Source organism: Pelophylax lessonae (genome assembly GCF_965119305.1).
Source record: "Pelophylax lessonae genome assembly, chromosome: 4".
NCBI classification, from domain to species: domain Eukaryota; kingdom Metazoa; phylum Chordata; class Amphibia; order Anura; family Ranidae; genus Pelophylax; species Pelophylax lessonae.
The window spans coordinates 601,090,998-601,109,459 of NC_138771.1; the positions used below are offsets into that span (position 1 = coordinate 601,090,998).

The window sequence follows — 18,462 nt, forward strand, 5'->3', positions numbered from 1 at the left end:
AGTGTCCGACATTGGGAAGCTTGATTGCCATTTGCCATTGAACACCAGAATTGGCAGGTCCACCCCTGGCACCCTGTGCTTTTCACAGATGAGAGCAGGTTCACCCTGAGCACATGTGACAGACGTGAAAGGGTCTGGAGAAGCCATGGAGAACGTTATGCTGCCTGTAACATCGTTCAGCATGACCGGTTTGGTGGTGGGTCAGTGATGGTCTGGGGAGGCATATCCATGGAGGGACACACAGACCTCTACAGGCTAGACAATGGCACCCTGACTGCCATTAGATATCGGGATGAAATCCTTGGACCCATTGTCAGACCCTATGCTGGTGCAGTGGGTCCTGGGTTCCTCCTGGTGCATGATAATGCCTGGCCTCATGGGGTGAGAGTATGGAGCCAGTTCCTGGAGGATGAAGGAATTGATACCATTGAATGGCCCCCACGCTGGCCTGACCTAAATCCAATAGAACACCTCTGGGACATTATGTTTTGGTCCATCCGACGCCGTCATGTTGTACCTCAGTCTGTTGAGAAGCTCAGAAATGCCCTGGTCCAGATCTGGGAGAAAATACCCCAGGACACCATCCGTCGTCTCATTCGTTGTTGTCAGGCATGCATACAAGCACGTGGGGGCCATACAAACTTCTGAGGACCATTTTGAGTTGCTGCAATGAAATTTCAGCAAAATGGATTAACCTGCTGCATCATTTTTTCACTTTGATTTTCGGGGTGTCTTTGAATCCAGCCCTCTGTAGGGTGATCATTTTTATTTCCATCAAACGATGTGGCATCCTTTGCGTCCTAACACATTACCCAGTCCATACCAGTATAGATCCTAACACATTACCCAGTCCATACCAGTATAGATCCTAACACATTACCCAGTCCATACCAGTATAGATCCTAACACATTACCCAGTCCATACCAGTATAGATCCTAACACATTACCCAGTCCATATCAGTATAGATCCTAACACATTACCCACTCCATATCAGTATAGATCCTAACACATTACCCAGTCCATACCAGTATAGATATCCAGCATGATATTTTTCCGCATTGAGATCTGATGCATTTTTAAAGTGCTCCTTTAATTTTTTTTGAGCAGTGTATTAAACCTTAACTGTAAATATATGTAGGTAGTTTCCAAGTACTGTTTTACCATAATCCCTATAGAGTTAGTGACAAAAAACCCCCTTTAGGAATGGTTGGGACTTTAAAGGTAACTATATTTGACTCTCATGACAGAAATTATGAATAAAACGTGTCTTTTATTTAGAGGAAGTGAAATATTTGAAAAACCATCAAAACAAAAAGAACATATGTTGGACAGTATGAATGGACATTCTTATACAATACAGTCACAGGTTACAGCAGAATCCAACGCGTTTCAAAATGTAGTATAATACATGAATCTTCCTCAGGGAATCTGCATATATTGCACATACAAAATAAGTCCCAAAAGAGGGGCATAATTCAATATATACAGTTCACAAATATATGAATAATCTTGCAGTTGCGACCATGTATTCTCAAGATAACCACAAAAAAAAAAAAAAAAAGGGGGGGGGGGAGAAGAAGAACTTCCAGTTGGAATACCACTGATTAGGAGGTCACGTACCTGCAAAAAATGGGAGCCCAGCAACCCTGTCCCAATAGGGATATGTTCAATTACCACAAGGTGAGAGCTAGAGTCAGGTGTGTGTATTGTTGGCCTTAACCTAGAAACAATGGTAAATGATCAGAAAACCATAAATGTAGAGTGCAAAAACTGCCCTATACAAAAAAGTATTCCAAACAATTCACCTGGTTCGATGATTTATCACAAGTGAATGTATGAAGATGTGAAAAAAGGGGTAAAAAGTTTTTCCATGAGATAAAAAGGGATAATGTTCCTGGAAAGTTCCACTTGGTTATCCTATAATATAAGTATCTCCAGAATTTGATAGATCCTATATTAGGAAAAGAAAAAGGAAGACTGAGCCATACATAGATATTAATGACCGTCATATAAGACATGGCGGACATATTTCATTTGGGGTACCTTACCTCAGTGGCGGTGAATCATTTATGGTGTCTCCAGCAGTTCAATACATATACAGTCCCTTGGGATATATATAAAAATATATTCCAAAATCCTTGGTGAGAAATGCACCATTACTTGCCTAAGATGAATGTAAAGAAAATACATACATCTATAACAATGTATATAGAGATATAAACTGCAATATATAAATAAATGTCTCCAGTAAGGTAGAAGAAAATACCATTAAATGTAGGGAAGGCAGTAAACCATGGAGTCACGCTATCCACCTGGGCTGACAGAATCCAATTCTATGGTGACTTGATAGAGCCGCAATGGCGTCCACCACGTGTATCCTAATAAACTGGAGGGAGGGAAGAAAGAACCTCCTTAACTAGGATCGGGTATAAATGTAACAATAAAGGTCCTTAGAAAGGTACTTACTATCGTGTAAAAGGCTTCGAGGAACACCAGTCCTGAGGTGACTTCGGAGAGATAACTCTCCGGACTGACTCTCGGCGTGTCCTTAAATAACCCAAGAGGGGCCCGTGATTTCGCGGTAAACATTGCGAGATCTGCATATTGTGATGTCGTCATTTCCGTCTGTTTCTACCGCGGGATATCCTGCGGGTTTTTGTGGATGACATCACTTCCGTTCTAGATGCCCAAGTTGCGGAGCGTTGTATGAAGCCAACGCTAGTGACTACTTCCGCCCTTACTTGGTGTTGGACATTATTGTATGTCCACCCGAGATCCCGGCGGTTCATAGGCACAGCAAGATGAGCAAAAGGATAAGTTTATCACAAATGTGAAACCTGATTGAGTTGAAGAGGGAATTATAAAAATATAGAGATATAAATCAATAGTTATATCCCACATAGAATCCAATTGTTATACAGGTTCAACTAAGTAGAGAAAACTTTGGAAAGGCACCATTTGGGGAAATAGGACAATCATTATCAGATATAGCCCCGGCACGGGTAGTGGCGTTGGACCCCTGGAAATTACCAGGTGTTCAGGCCTGGAATCTCCGGAAACAAATGTCTCCAGGGATTTACCATTCCGAAAAACGCTTCTTTCTCCAGATGTTCAGGGGCCACAACCGAAGTTGAGGACACCCTTGGAGATGTCTCACCCATGCCGGGCTCTCACTTGTGGATGATCCCCCCACAGGGATCAGGATATAGCGATCCCACTCTGCTCGTGGATCCACCTAGTGGAGGGAAGAGAAATGGATCCACTAGGTGGATCCACGAGCAGAGTGGGACAATAATGTCCAACACCAAGTAAGGGCGGAAGTAGTCACTAGCGTTGGCTTCATACAACGCTCCGCAACTTGGACATCTAGAACGGAAGTGATGTCATCCACAAAAACCCGCAGGATATCCCGCGGTAGAAACAGACGGAAATGACGACATCACAATATGCAGATCTCGCGATGTTTACCGCGAAATCACGGGCCCCTCTTGGGTTATTTAAGGACACGCCGAGAGTCAGTCCGGAGAGTTATCTCTCCGAAGTCACCTCAGGACTGGTGTTCCTCGAAGCCTTTTACACGATAGTAAGTACCTTTCTAAGGACCTTTATTGTTACATTTATACCCGATCCTAGTTAAGGAGGTTCTTTCTTCCCTCCCTCCAGTTTATTAGGATACACGTGGTGGACGCCATTGCGGCTCTATCAAGTCACCATAGAATTGGATTCTGTCAGCCCGGGTGGATAGCGTGACTCCATGGTTTACTGCCTTCCCTACATTTAATGGTATTTTCTTCTACCTTACTGGAGACATTTATTATTTATTCCAGTTTATATCTCTATATACATTGTTATAGATGTATGTATTTTCTTTACATTCATCTTAGGCAAGTAATGGTGCATTTCTCACCAAGGATTTTGGAATATATTTTTATATATATCCCGAGGGACTGTATATGTATTGAACTGCTGGAGACACCATAAATGATTCACCGCCACTGAGGTAAGGTACCCCAAATGAAATATGTCCGCCATGTCTTATATGACGGTCATTAATATCTATGTATGGCTCAGTCTTCCTTTTTCTTTTCCTAATATAGGATCTATCAAATTCTGGAGATACTTATATTATAGGATAACCAATTGGAACTTTCCAGGAACATTATCCCTTTTTATCTCATGGAAAAACTTTTTACCCCTTTTTTCACATCTTCATACATTCACTTGTGATAAATCATCGAACCAGGTGAATTGTTTGGAATACTTTTTTGTATAGGGCAGTTTTTGCACTCTACATTTATGGTTTTCTGATCATTTACCATTGTTTCTAGGTTAAGGCCAACAATACACACACCTGACTCTAGCTCTCACCTTGTGGTAATTGAACATATCCCTATTGGGACAGGGTTGCTGGGCTCCCATTTTTTGCAGGTACGTGACCTCCTAATCAGTGGTATTCCAACTGGAAGTTCTTCTTCTCCCCCCCCCCTTTTTTTTTTTTTTTTGTGGTTATCTTGAGAATACATGGTCGCAACTGCAAGATTATTCATATATTTGTGAACTGTATATATTGAATTATGCCCCTCTTTTGGGACTTATTTTGTATGTGGTTACTTTTTCAGGAATATATGCAGATTCCCTGAGGAAGATTCATGTATTATACTACATTTTGAAACGCGTTGGATTCTGCTGTAACCTGTGACTGTATTGTATAAGAATGTCCATTCATACTGTCCAACATATGTTCTTTTTGTTTTGATGGTTTTTCAAATATTTCACTTCCTCTAAATAAAAGACACGTTTTATTCATAATTTCTGTCATGAGAGTCAAATATAGTTACCTTTAAAGTCCCAACCATTCCTAAAGGGGGTTTTTTGTCACTAACGTGTATTAAACCTTATACTCCTAGATGTAACTAGCGTTTAACCTTTGCAGTGCTGGTGAGCCCACTGCAAGGATGTTTTTTGTGTAATTCCCAGAGCTCAGCTTTAAAGTAGAAAAAGCAGTACAATATTAATAATAACGATAATAATAATACTAATAATAATAAACAATAATTGCTTTACAAATAATACATAATACAAATCATAAAATAAATAATAATAAATAAATTATTAGATTATAATAGAATAAAATAATGATGATAATATTTTTCATCATCATGGATGCTAAACTGCAAAACTGTTTTAAAATAATAATAATCCTCATCAAAAAATAGTGATAATCAATACTTATTTAAAAATAATAATAATAATTATTGTTGTTGTTAATATTATTGAATAAAAATAATAATTATGACAGTAATAATAATTATTATTTAAAAAAAATAATGAAAATAAATACTAATTTAAACAACAACAAAATATTAATAAATAATGTTTAGGATCCTGGCTTCCATGTCGCTGGGTATTACATCGCCATTTTCTGGTGAGATTCCCAGGAATGCAGAGCAGACAAAATCTCATCAGAAGATGCAAGATTTGGACTGCCCGGATAGAGCAGGAGATCACTCTTTTAAACATGTTTTTTTTTTTTTACAGGTACATTTTTGAACATATTATAACCTTATATTTTTTACAGAAGGAGGACATGATAAACAGACCTTATATTTGCTGGCAAAGTCCGCTTTAACTCATTCAATTAATTTTAAATTTAATTTTTTTAACTCTGCAGCTTTTATTTAAAATGAATCCCTGGCGATCCTGCAATGAATGCCCTTACTTAGGCACTTCCTGTTATAGGGTGACAACACTTTTCCCCAATCTCCCAATTATAAAGCTGCATTGTCACCCTATCACATGCTCTCCTAATGAAGACTAGATATGGCCATGGTGATGCACTGTTGCACCAGTTAGAAGAAATGCCATGCAGCCATTCTTTGGGTGCCTGTAGGCAGAAGTGGCTGCAAGGAGCTTGCAGGCGATCAGCATCACTAAGATACAACAAAAACAAAAAATATTATTTTTTTTTTTTTTTTAAATGCAATGGACTTTTATGCACATGGATGATTATGTTAGGGTTCATAATGTACTTTAACCCCTGCGTATAAAGTTACAGAAGGGAGCTGAGCACCTGGCTGGCCCGGCAGTTGACGTCTCCTAGGCGCAGCATCTGTGTGACAGTTTCGATGTCTTCGTGGGAGCGGAAGGCTGCGAGTGCCGTGAGCATGAGCGGAGTAAATCCGGCCTTATTCTGTCTGTTCACATCACACAGGCCTGGGGGGGGAGAAGAAGAGGAGCTGGTCAGTCAGGAGGGTGTGCAGAGGAGAAGAGGGGGGCCGATGGGGCTTGTCTTCAGGAATAAAGGAAAGTGAACACAGATGGAGCCTGAAAGAAGAACCTAAAATACCAGCATGTTATATATAGAAGATGCACCGCACAAGTCAGGAACAGAAAATCAAAAAGAAATATAAGCAGAAGGAACACAGGACAATATACAGTATACTGTATACCATATATATACAGTATATATATATATATATACAATATATACACACACACACAAATACAGAGACAGATGTCTTATATAAGGAAATACTAAACCTGATGACAAATACCTTTTACCTGTTTATCCCGATTGTGCAATATGGGAATTGTAGGGATGAGGTGTAGGTGAAAATCAGGAAATTTTACAGAAGTTTTGCCATTTTAGCAAAATGCTTCAGAATCGGTATAGAGGGCAAAAATTATGCGAAAGTTTAATCCGCTTATGTTTTAGCTTCCCTGGTTTTTCCTCTTCCCCGCTTCATCAACACTCAAATTATTAAATTTATTATAGGATAATTCCACTTTTGTGGAGAAAAAAAAAAAGCAAAAATAATATATATTATACAATTGCGACACAAGTCATATTGTAATTGAGTGTTATTAAAAATGACCTTTCCTTTTCAATCTGCAGCTGCTGTAATTTCCTGAAATTGCAATACAATATGGCTACCTGGAGACAATGCTGTATCTTGGCCTAGGCCAACAAGGCCCAGGCCTAGGGCAGCACTTTGCAGGGGGGGGCAGGAAAAAAAAAACAGCCTCCTCCCGCCTCCCTCACGAAAAGGGTCCCCGCCGGCTTGCGCTACACTTTTAGTATAGTGCCAGACTTATGGGGCGAATTGGGCTGGAGGGCAGGGTCCAGGAGGCAAATTAGTCTGGCATCCCCATAAAGCGGTCACACTGCTACCTGTCAGTATGATATTACCGTCCGGTGAGGACATTCAGGCAGACCCCAGGCCGCCGACCACACTTAATACAACTGGCCCGACGGCCGCCAATGCTAATAAGTGTGACACTGCATCCTAATGCTCCACCTACCCTCCACCGCCCCCAGGTATGGCAGGCATCATGTCAATAATTTCATTTCTAGGTCCTACTCCTAAGCTAGGCAGCAAGAAACTGATTCTATGAGCAGGTGTGTCTGGGGTCATGTGGATAGGATGGCCCCTAAAGGCGTGCCTAGTGAAAGCTTTCACTGCCCAGCTACTCCTGAAGAGGGCGCACATAACCCATTAGTGAAGAAACCTTCCAGAGCTGCATCTGTCAGAGGACGTAAGAGAAAATATAATTTCATTTCTTTAAACATCCTTGTCCTTGAACGAGCATACTGAATTGCATCATATACAATGAACACTTTTAATTGTATACAATTTCAATAATATTTTGGACTTGTTCACCTCATACGTGCTATCATAATATGTCACTGGATTAGTAGGATTACTCCAATCTTATAAGATATTTGGATTTGTGTTTGCTACCACTGATTATTTCACTTATTTGTATAATGACTCTGGACTTCCTATTCATTATACAAATACGTAAAATAATCCTATGATTACAATCAGTGACAGCAAACACAAGTCCAAATATCTTGAAAGAAAGGAGTAATCTTACTAATCCAGTGACATAAGGCTGCACTGATATGCTGCACTGATGGGTGCTAATAGGCTGCACTGATGGGCACTGATATGCTGCAGTGATGGGCGCTAATAGGCTGCACTAATGGGCGCTAATATGCTGCTCTGATGGCCACTGATGAGGCAGCAATGGTGGGTACTGATAAACTGCACTGATGGGCACTAATGAGGCTGCACTGATAAGGCAGCACTGATATGCTGCACTGATGGGCACTAATGAGCCTGAACTTATGGGAACTGATGAGGCTGGCCCGGTGGGCTCTGATAGACTGTGGTTATGGTCTGTGGTTTACAGATGACAGGACTTGTCATAAACAGGAAGGGGTGTGGCCTTTACAGGAAGGGGTGGGTCGTGTTTAAATTAGGGGGTGCACAAGTTTAGTCAGGCCTAGGGCAGCACAAAACCTAAATACACCACTGGTTGGTCATGTGGAGATGACCCAATGCCAGGAAAGCTAGTTTGCAGCCACTGCTTCAGGCAGCTTGCCAGAGACCAGGAGTATGAGAGTCAGCAGGTGTCAACCCTGCTCAAAAAAATAGTTCACGACTCCCTGGTGGAATTTTCTGGTCGTCTCGGACAACCAGGGACAGAGGCGGATGTACAGAATGAGGGCCCTGCACCAGCTCTAAGCCTAACTATTCAACCCTCTCTAGCCAGAGAGGTATCAGGCACTTCAGGGGTGGCTCCAGCTCAGCGGATTCCCCAGGCTTAGCAATACAGCCAACCTTCCAGGAAGAGGAAGAAGATATACAGACTAATTTTACAACAGTAAAATCAGTCTGTATATGCAGGAGCACATGCTTGTTATACTCACTGTGGAACCTAAGAGATCAATCCTCTGCATTGTGTAAAAAGGCTGCTTTAACCTTTCTTCTCTGATCCTCGCTTTCGTACACTGTCCCCAATCCATCTCCTGCTAGAACAGAGCTCTAGGAGTCCCCTCCTCCCCTTTTTTCACAGTCCCCAAACCACCTCCTGATAGTACAGAGACGTGGGGACATGCTCAGAGACGTGGAGACATGCTCAGTTTGGAGTGTATTGCTAGAGAGTTTTTTTTTTTTTTGGGAGGGTGCGTGTGATCAGCACAGGGCCAATCAGCACTGTCCAGACAGAGGGTCAGGGATCATGCAGCCTCATGGGACAGTCAGAGGAGAACGAAAACTCCTCCTACAAGCTTTAACCAGGCACTGATACTGCTGATGAGAAAAGGTATTTAGCAGTTTACATTTACTAAAACATTTCCATGTTCTGTGTACTGTGGGAGACCAGATATAGTGCATGCAGGCTCCTGGGTTTAGTAACACTTTAACCACTTCTGGAGCGGAAGATTTTCCCCCTTAATGAGCAGGCCCTATTTTGCGGTTCGGCACTGTGTTATGTTAACTGACAATTGTGCGGTCCTGCGACGCTGTACCCAAATGAAATTGATGTCCTTTTTTCCCCACAAATAGAGCTTTCTTTTGGTGTTATTTGATCACCTGTGCGATTTTTACTTTTTGCGCTATAAACAAAAAAATAGCGACAATTTTGAAAAAAAAAAAAAAAAAAAACAATATTTTTTACATTCTGCTATATAACATTCCCAAAAAAATTTAAAAATCAAATTTTTTTAACATTTTTTAACATTTTAGGCCAATTTGTTTTCTGCTACATATTTTTGGTAAAAAAAATCGCAATAAGTGTATTTTGATTGGTTTGCGCAAAAGTTATCGCGTCTACTAACTACGGGAAAGATTTATGTCATTTTTATTGTTTGGTTTTTTTTTTTACTAGTAATGGCGGCGATTTGCGATTTTTTGCAGAACTGCGACATTGCGGCGGACAGATCGGACCCCTAACTGACATTTTTGACACTTTTGGGGGGACCAGTGACATTACTACAGTAATCAGTGCTATAAATATGCACTGTTACTGTAATAATGACACTGGCAGGGAAGGGATTAACATTGTAGGTGATCAAGGGGTTAAATGTATGCCTCATGCTTACTGATGTGTATGGGGGGAGGGGGGGTTGTGTGACACAGACACAGATCGCAGGTTCAGCTAAGCTGAATCCTGTGATCTCTCCCTGTCTGTCACAGAGAAGATCCGCCTGCTTTGTTTACACAAGTGGGCGGATCTTCTCACATTCGCCGCCTCTCCTCTTCCGGCCCGACTCCCGCTGTGTCTAAACACAGTGGGAGCAAGCCTCCGGCGGCGTGCGCGCGCCGCCGAGATCACTAGGAGTCCAGCGACGTAGGTCTACGTCGCTGGACCCAGGGGAGCCGATCTGCCGCAGTAGTATTACTGTGAGCGGTCGGCAAATGGTTAAAGGGGTTGTAAAGGCAGAAGTTTTTTTTATCCAAATGCATTCTTTGCATTAAGATAAAAAAAAAACCTTCTGTGTACAGTAGCCCCCCTCATACTTACTTGAGCCCATCTTGATCCAGCGATGTTGTAGGAGTGTCTCAGCTGCCCGGGACTCATTAGCTGAGACAGCAGTGTGGCGCGATTGGCTCTTGCTGCTGTCAATCAAAGTCAGTCAGCCAATCAGGAGAGAGAGGGGCGGGGCCAGGTCGTGGCCCCATGTCTGAATGGAGACAGGGAGCTGTGACTTGGCTCAGGTGCCCCCATAGCAAACTACTTGCTGTGGGGGGCACTCAAAAGGAGGGACGGGCAAGGAGCACCAAAGGGGGACCTAAGAAGAGGAGGATCCGGGTCACTCTGTGAAAAAACATTACACAGAGCAGGTGTGTATAACATGTTTATTTAAAAAAAAAAAAAAAAAAGACTTTACAATCACTTTAACCCCTTGTTCCTGGCCCTTTAAATGGATCCTAATGTTGGGAGGCAGTGTCACTGATCATGTGATCACAGAGATTGGCTGTCAAAGCAGTCACGTGATTGAGAGTCCATGGTGAGCGGGAGCTGCTGGTGACAGTTTGATCAGTGTGCTGGGAGCGTGCAGTGAGTGCGTTCTCAGCACAGAACAGCCAAGCCCAATGGATGCAAATATGTGGCAGCCCGGAGTTTTAAGGCCAATCCACCGTTCTCACCACGAAAAAAAGTCAAATAGGTAAATAACAGATTTTTATGGCATTTTAAAAAAGTGGATTACCTGGAGAGGGCCGAGATGGCTAAAATAGTAGATGAGATGTGGAGACCACAGATGAACTTTAATGACGATAAATGGAGATGATGGAGGGAACTTAAACAATTTCATTCTGCCGCAGGCCCCAATTGGCCTTAATCCGGCTCCGTTTAAAATGTTATATACCAGCGTATGTAAAAGACAACACCAGAGGGCCCTGTGTAGTGACTAATGTCATCACATTTTCCAGGCAGCGGAATAAAATAACATCTGTATTTTCTGCTGTTTTGGAAAATAGTTTTTGGGTCTGGCCCCGCTAATAAACCAGAGGAAGATTCCTGTGCGCTGAATCATTTCAATGACAAAAACTGTAAAGAAATATTTACAGCTAAACATGTAACATAATTCCAGTTTATATTCAGAAACAAACTTTAACTTTCTGTAAAAAAAAATAATTACAGTACAAAAAAAAACCTAACACTGTTTAATGGCTTTAACAGTCAGGCATGATGAGGAAGAATACAAAAAAATTAGGAGCTGTATGTGGCCACTCCCCCGAGGAGCTGTTTACAGTAGGGGGCAGACATAGGGGCAGCATGACCCCTGTTGACTCCTCCTGGTTTCAAAGTGGGGTGGAGACAACATTTTTCTAGGTGAGTAGTAGTTATCGACCGATATCATTTTTTTAGTGCCGATACTGATACCGATATTTTGGTTATCGGATATCGGTATCGGCTGATATTTTCGGACATTTAAAAAAAAAAAAAATTTCACAGGTACTCTGGAGGAGGGATCTGGGGGTCTAAAATACCCCAAACCCCTCCTCTGCACTTAAAAGCATTCAAAATGGCAAGTTTGGCTGTTTTGAATGCTCGCATTTTTTTGAATTTGCTGCCGAGTATCCGGAAGTGATGTCATGGCACCACTTCCGGGTTTTTTACATGGAGACCCGATCAGAGCCGAATGAGGCTTTGATCGTGTCTTCTCTTCGGCGGCCGTGCAGGTAGGATGCCCGGGTCTCCCGGTGGGACAGGAGACCCAGGCGAGCCGCAGAAGGTGGCGGGAGGGGGGAGACGTCCCCTCCCGCTCCTTGTAATGACAGCCGAGCGGCTTCTCAGCCACATCGATTATCTTTACAAGACAGCTGACCGTTGGCTATGGACGCCGATACCGGGTGATGCCTCTACCTGCAAGCATCACTCCAGTACAGCACTTTCCTGAAATATCAGTAATATCAGTAACCTCAGGGGCCGATTCCGATATATCGGGGAAAGTGCATATCGGCCTCCAATATATCGGCATTGCCAATAATCGGTCGATTCCCTAGTGAGTAAAAAAGATTATGTTTAGGAATTACTTAAAACTCCTCTCTGTGACTGGAAACAATACGTAGAGCTAAGGCCTTCCATAAAGTTTAAGTTCACATTTTTACAAACAATTAAAAGATGAACTAACACCCTACCCCCTGGGTCCCCACTTTACTAATATATATAGCAAGAACATGGGGGAACGCAGTTCCTGCACCTCCAGCACTAAATGTATGTAATGGCAAGGAATGCTGGGGTCTCCTGGAGGGTCTAATGATGCTGGCTATTGGGGGATCTATTGTTGCTGGAGAAAAACCTATTTTTTTCACGGCGGTCTATTGTTGCTGGGGAGGTCTATTGTTACTGGTGGAGGATATATTGTTACTAGGGGTGCCTTGTGTTGTTGGGGAGGTCAATTGTTGCTATAAGGGATCTACTTTTGAGGGTGGGGTCTGTTGTTCCTGGCTGCTGGATAGTATATTGATGTTGGCTGCTGGGAGATCTGTTGTTGCTGCACAGGGTCTATTGTTTCTGGGTCAATATTTTGTTGCAATGGTCAATTGTTGCTGGGGAATCTATTGTTGCTGGGGAGGGGCATATTGTTGCTGGCTGCGGGGAGATCTATATTACTGTTTTTCTTGCTATCATTAACACATTTCTACACAAATTTCTTAGCACTACAAAATTATACTTGGTTCTGTATTCTCTAAATGAGGAGGTGCTGGGAGGTGGGTTGGGGAAGTAACCAATGGATGATGCTTGGAGGTGAGTAGGGGTGGAGACAAGAAGTGTGTATACAGGTACATCTAAAAAAATTAGAATATCATCAAAAAGTAAATGTATTTCAGTAATTCAATTCAAAAAGTGAAACTCATATTTTATATAGATGCGTTACACACAGAGTGATATATTTCAAGTATTTCTTTCTTTTAATTTTAATGATTATGGCTTACAGCTAGTGAAAACTCAAAATTCAGTATCTAAGAAAATTAGAATATCACATAAGACCAATAAAAAAAAGGATTTTAAATACAGAAATGTTGGCTTACTGAAAAGTATGTCCATGTACAGTATAGAATGCACTCAATTCTTGGTCGGGGGTCCTTTTGCATGAATTACGGCATCAATGCGGTGTGGCATGGAGGTGATCAGCCTGTGGCACTGCTGAGGTGTTATGGAAGCCCAGGTTGCTTTGATAGCGGCCTTCAGTTCATCTGCATAGTTCGGTCTGGTGTCTCTCATCTTCCTCTTGACAATACCCCACAGATTTTCTATTGGGTTTAGGTCAGGCAAGTTTGCTGGCCAAACAAGCACAGTGATACCATGATCATTAAACCAGGTATTGGTACGTTTGGCAGTGTGGGGGTGCCAAGTCCTGCTGGAAAATGAAATCAGCATCTCCATAAAGTTGGTCAGCAGAGGAAAGCATGAAGTGCTCTAGAATTTCCTGGTAGAGGGCTGTGCTGACTTTGGATTTGATAAAACACAGTGGACCAATACCAGCAGATGACACGGCTCCCCAAATCATCACTGACTGTGGAAACTTCACACTGGACCTCATACAACTTGGATTCTGTGCCCCTCCACTCTTCCTCCAGACTCTGGAACCTTGATTTCCAAATGAAATGCAAAATTTTTCCCCAGTCAGAGATGGAGATGCTGATTTCCTTTTCCAGCAGAGCTTGGTGCCTCCATGCCACGCAGCATTGTTACAGTAATTCATGCAAAAAGAGCCCTGACCAAGTACTGAGTGCATACTATACTGTACATGGACATACTTTGCAGTTAGCCAACATTTCTGTATTAAAAACCTTTTTTTTTTTTTTTTTATTGGTCTTATGTAATATTCTAATTTTCAGAAATACTGAAATTTGGGGTTTTCACTAGCTGTAAGCCATAATCATCAAAATTTAAAAAAAAAAGAAATGCTTGAAATGTGTCACTCTGCAATGGATCTATATAAAATATGAGTTTCACTTTTTGCATTGAATTACTGAAATAAATTAACTTTTTGATGATATTCTAATTTTATGAGATGCACCTGTATGTGTGTGTACAGTAAATGTTTGTGTGTGTGTGTATATATATATATAAATGTATTTTAAATATATTATTATAAATTTATATATATTATTATTTCCATCTTACCAGTCTCCAGGAGCTGCCTGACCACAGTAAAATTGGACTGGGACACTGCGTAGTGCACAGCTGTGTTTCCCTTGGGGTCGGCCATGTTGACGATGACTTCAAGTAGCCGCAGTGACATTGCGCGGAAAACGTTTAGATGATGACGAATGATGGCTGGATCCACCTCCTTCTGCCGCAGGATCTTCATCCATTCCTGCATAACCGCCGTGTGTGCTGCTGCCTAAATACAACATGCCTGTCACCATAGGTAAATGTCTCTGCGTTTCAATGATGTTAAGGTCCCTTTCACATGGTCATTCTGATCAGATCTGCCAGGCGGGTCTGAGTGGAAGCTTAAAGCGGTTGTAAAGTCAGAAGGTTTTTTTTAGCTTAATGCATTCTATGCATTAAGATAAAAAAAATCCTTCTGTGTGCAGCAGCCTCCCTAGCACATCCTAATACTTACCTGAACCCCCTCTAGATCCAGTGATGTCCGCGACTGTCTCGGCCATCTTGGACTCCCCTCCTCATTGGCTAAGACACAGCAGTGGTGCCATTGGCTCCTTCTGCTGTCAATCAAAATCAGTCAGCCAATGAGGAAAGAGAGAGGGCGGGGCCGAACAGCAGCTCCGTGTCTGAATGGATACACGGAGCTGTGACTCAGCTCGGGTGCCCCCATAGCAAGCTGCTTGCTGTGGGGGCACTCAAAGAGAGGGAGGGGCCAGGAGAGCCGAAGAGGGACCCGAGAAGAGGAGGATCCAGGCTGCCCTGTGCAAAACCAACTGCACAGAGGAGGCAAGTTTACCATATTTGTTATTTTTATTGAAAAAAAAAAAAAATTAAAATGACTTTAATGTTATTCTATGGGCAGGCGGATGTAAAAGGCAGTGTCTGTTTACATCCGATTACCACCGAGTTCATCTAGGTCCAAACAAAAAAAAAAATGGAAAAAGTTTGCATCCTTTTCCACTTATTTGTGGCCCTAAATCTGATGGCTTAGAGGAAAAAAGGAGGTAAACAGTTGAATGTCTGTGTACATCTGTCTCCCCAAAAACCTAACATGGGTCCGTTCAGCTTCGTACTTTGTGATGGGGGAAAAAGACTAAATGGATACAAATGTCACAAAAGTGCAGGCAAGTGTACTGTACATCCCTTCTGCGGGCAGCCTGTCAACTCTATAAGGCCTGGTTCATACCTATGCAGGTTGCAAATTCTGGGTGCATTTTGGGTTTTTCAATACTCGTTTTTGATCCATTGAAGTCTATGGAACCAAAAACCAGAAAAATGTCACTGGCTCTTTCCATAAAATGCAGAAATATCAACGTGGCCAATATGAAACCATGCTAAACAGACTGTAATGTGCTACTGCAAAACTGAAAATGCACAAAAAAATGCATAGGTGTGAACTAGGCCTAAGAGTTCTTCTGTTCTGGCCATCCCAGGGCGCATACTGCCCTATATGTTCATACTGCTAGGCAGTGCCGGGACAAGGTCATCCAGAGCCCAGGGCAAATATGCCAAATTGCAACCCCCCCTCCTTACCTTAGAGTTAGGGCGTCCCCATCCCTGCAATAACTCATTGCACCCAGGGCAGCCGTCCCTCTTGCCCACCCCTCCTGCAGCAGCTGACAGACTCTCATACAGTTTTACAGGCTGCTGGCAGTGGAGCTGGACAGTGAATTCATGCCCTTTCGGCCACAGCTAAACACCGGAGCCCCATGCATTGGGGCTAAACACCCAGTGTGCACGGGGCCTTAAAGTATATGTACAGCCAAACATTTTCTTGTAGTTCTGGAGGAAGTAGGGAAGAGTAAACCCCTGTCAGTTTTCTTTTTTGTTGTTTTTTTTTTTGCTGTCTGTGTACCATTAGGGAAAATTCTCTTCACTTCCTGTCCCAGAGACAAAACAGGAAGTCAGAGGAAATCCCACACACAGATAGAGGAATCCCCCTTTTAGACAGCTGTCCCCAGGTGACCCCACTGAAAGATTTTCTCTTATCTCTTGTTTTAGGGACAGTCCTAAAATTTTGGATTTTTCTCTCCATTTATTTTTTTGGTGACAATGATCACTAGGACAGAGTGAGGGTTGAATTTTCCCAGTGGGAACACAGACTGCAATGAGGGGCCTAAACCTTCCCCACTTTATCCAAACAGAAAAAAAAATGCGATCTGAACGCTCTTCAGAGACCAAAGCACATATGAACGAGCCCTTACAGAAAGCACTGGGAATCTGTTGCCCTCAAACAAGACAGGCAGCCATTTTGAACACTAAATCAATATTGTGATGAGTTTGATTAGCTATGGGCATGTCCAGATGGAATTGAATGCTGGGGCTTGTGGTCCTCCAGCAGCTTCACAGTCACAGGTAAATTGGCCTTTTACTTGAAAAGCTCCCCTTACCTTCTCCGCCTCATTGAGAGCAGTGGGGTCATCAAGGGACTTCTGCAGAGCCACGCAGCCAGAGATCAGAATGTTACTGAGCTCAACCCTGTAAACATAGAACAAGAACAGTACCTATCAGAGTACAGAATCATCATCATATTTTATATATATATATACACTATATTACCAAAAGTATTGTAAAGTCTCTTTACACGCACATGAACCTTAATGACATTCCAATCTTAGTCCATAGGGTTCAATATTGAGTAGGCCCACCCTTTGTAGCTATAACGCCTTCAATTATTCTGGGAAGGCTGTCCACAAGGTTTAGGAGTGTCTATGGGAATGTATGACAATTATTCCAGAAGCACATTTGTGATGCCAGGCACTGATGTGGATGAAAAGGCCTGGCTTGCAGTCTCTGCTCGAAATCATCCCTAAGGTGTTCTATCGGGTTGAGGTCAGGACTCTGTGCAGGCCAGTCAAGTTCCTCCACCCCAAACTCGCTCATCCATGTCTTTATGGACCTTGCTTTGTGCACTGGTGTGCAGTCATATTGGAATGGGAAGAGGCCATCCCCAAACTGTTCCCCCAAAGTTGGGAGCATAAAATTGTCCAAAATATCTTGGTATGCTGACGCCTTAAGAGTTCCCTTCACTGGAACTAAGAGGCTAAGCCCAAACCCTGAAAAACAACCCCACACCATAACCCCCCTCCACCAAATGATGTGCACAAAGCAAGGTCTATAAAGACATGGATGGGCGCATTTGGGCTGGAGGAACTTGACTGGCCTGCACAGAGTCCTGACCTCAACCCGATAGGAATTAGAGCAGAGACTGCGAGCCAGGCCTTCTTGTCCATATTAGTGTCTGACCTCACAAATGCGCTTCTAGAAGAATGGTGAAACATTCCCATAGACACTCCTAAACCTTGTGGACAGCCTTCCCAGAAGAGTTGAAGCTGTTATAGATGCAAAGAGTGGGCCAACTTAATATTGAACCCTATGGACTAAGACTGGGATGCCATTAAAGTTCATGAGCGTGTAAAGGCAGGGGTCCCAATCATTTTGGTAAAATATTGTGTGTGTGTGTGTGTGTGTGTATATGTATATGTATGTATGTATATATATATATATATATATATATATATATATAAAGAGCAGCAGTGTCGGACTACAAAAATGTTACACCTAATAGCAGCATGGGTCCTTTTCTTGCTTGTGGCTACCATACAGAGACACTCACTGACTCACTCACTGATACTGACAAGGGGGTTTGCTGTTCAACTGCATGGTCATTGTGTTCTTCAGGGATTGAATTATGAGGCCTTAACCTCTATATCACAATCTATACCCCCATATCTGACCACCTAAAGCAATCACCACGTGTGGATCAAATGAGACTAGTCAGTGACACAACATCAGTCTTTAACCACATCAGTTCTCATACTTGTATACAGCTTTTGGACCAGAGCAATTTCCACCATGGGCCTGTTTTTTGGACCCTAACTTTGTCAGTACCTAAAGTGGAACTTAAAAGAGTGCGTGAATAAAAAAGTAAATAAAAAAAACATACATGTTCACCTAGATGGCCGCAGCATTGGGGTCGAACTAGTGTAAGTAATGTTATCGGCGTGTGTTAATGTTTTTAGAACCTTACTAATCATGGTGTCTA

General features: G+C 42.4%; 1 protein-coding gene across 1 annotated transcript in view; it reads right to left on the minus strand.

The window, feature by feature from the left end:
• Positions 1-18,462, minus strand: part of KANK2 (KN motif and ankyrin repeat domains 2) — a 51,259-nt gene that overhangs the window by 19,661 nt on the left and 13,136 nt on the right. Inside the window, exons 7-9 of the mRNA XM_082257271.1 lie at positions 16,808-16,895; positions 14,430-14,649; positions 6,073-6,215 (exon numbers count right to left, since the gene is read on the minus strand). Coding sequence (XP_082113397.1) covers positions 6,073-6,215; positions 14,430-14,649; positions 16,808-16,895 — 451 coding nt within the window. The remainder of the gene's footprint in view (positions 1-6,072; positions 6,216-14,429; positions 14,650-16,807; positions 16,896-18,462) is intronic.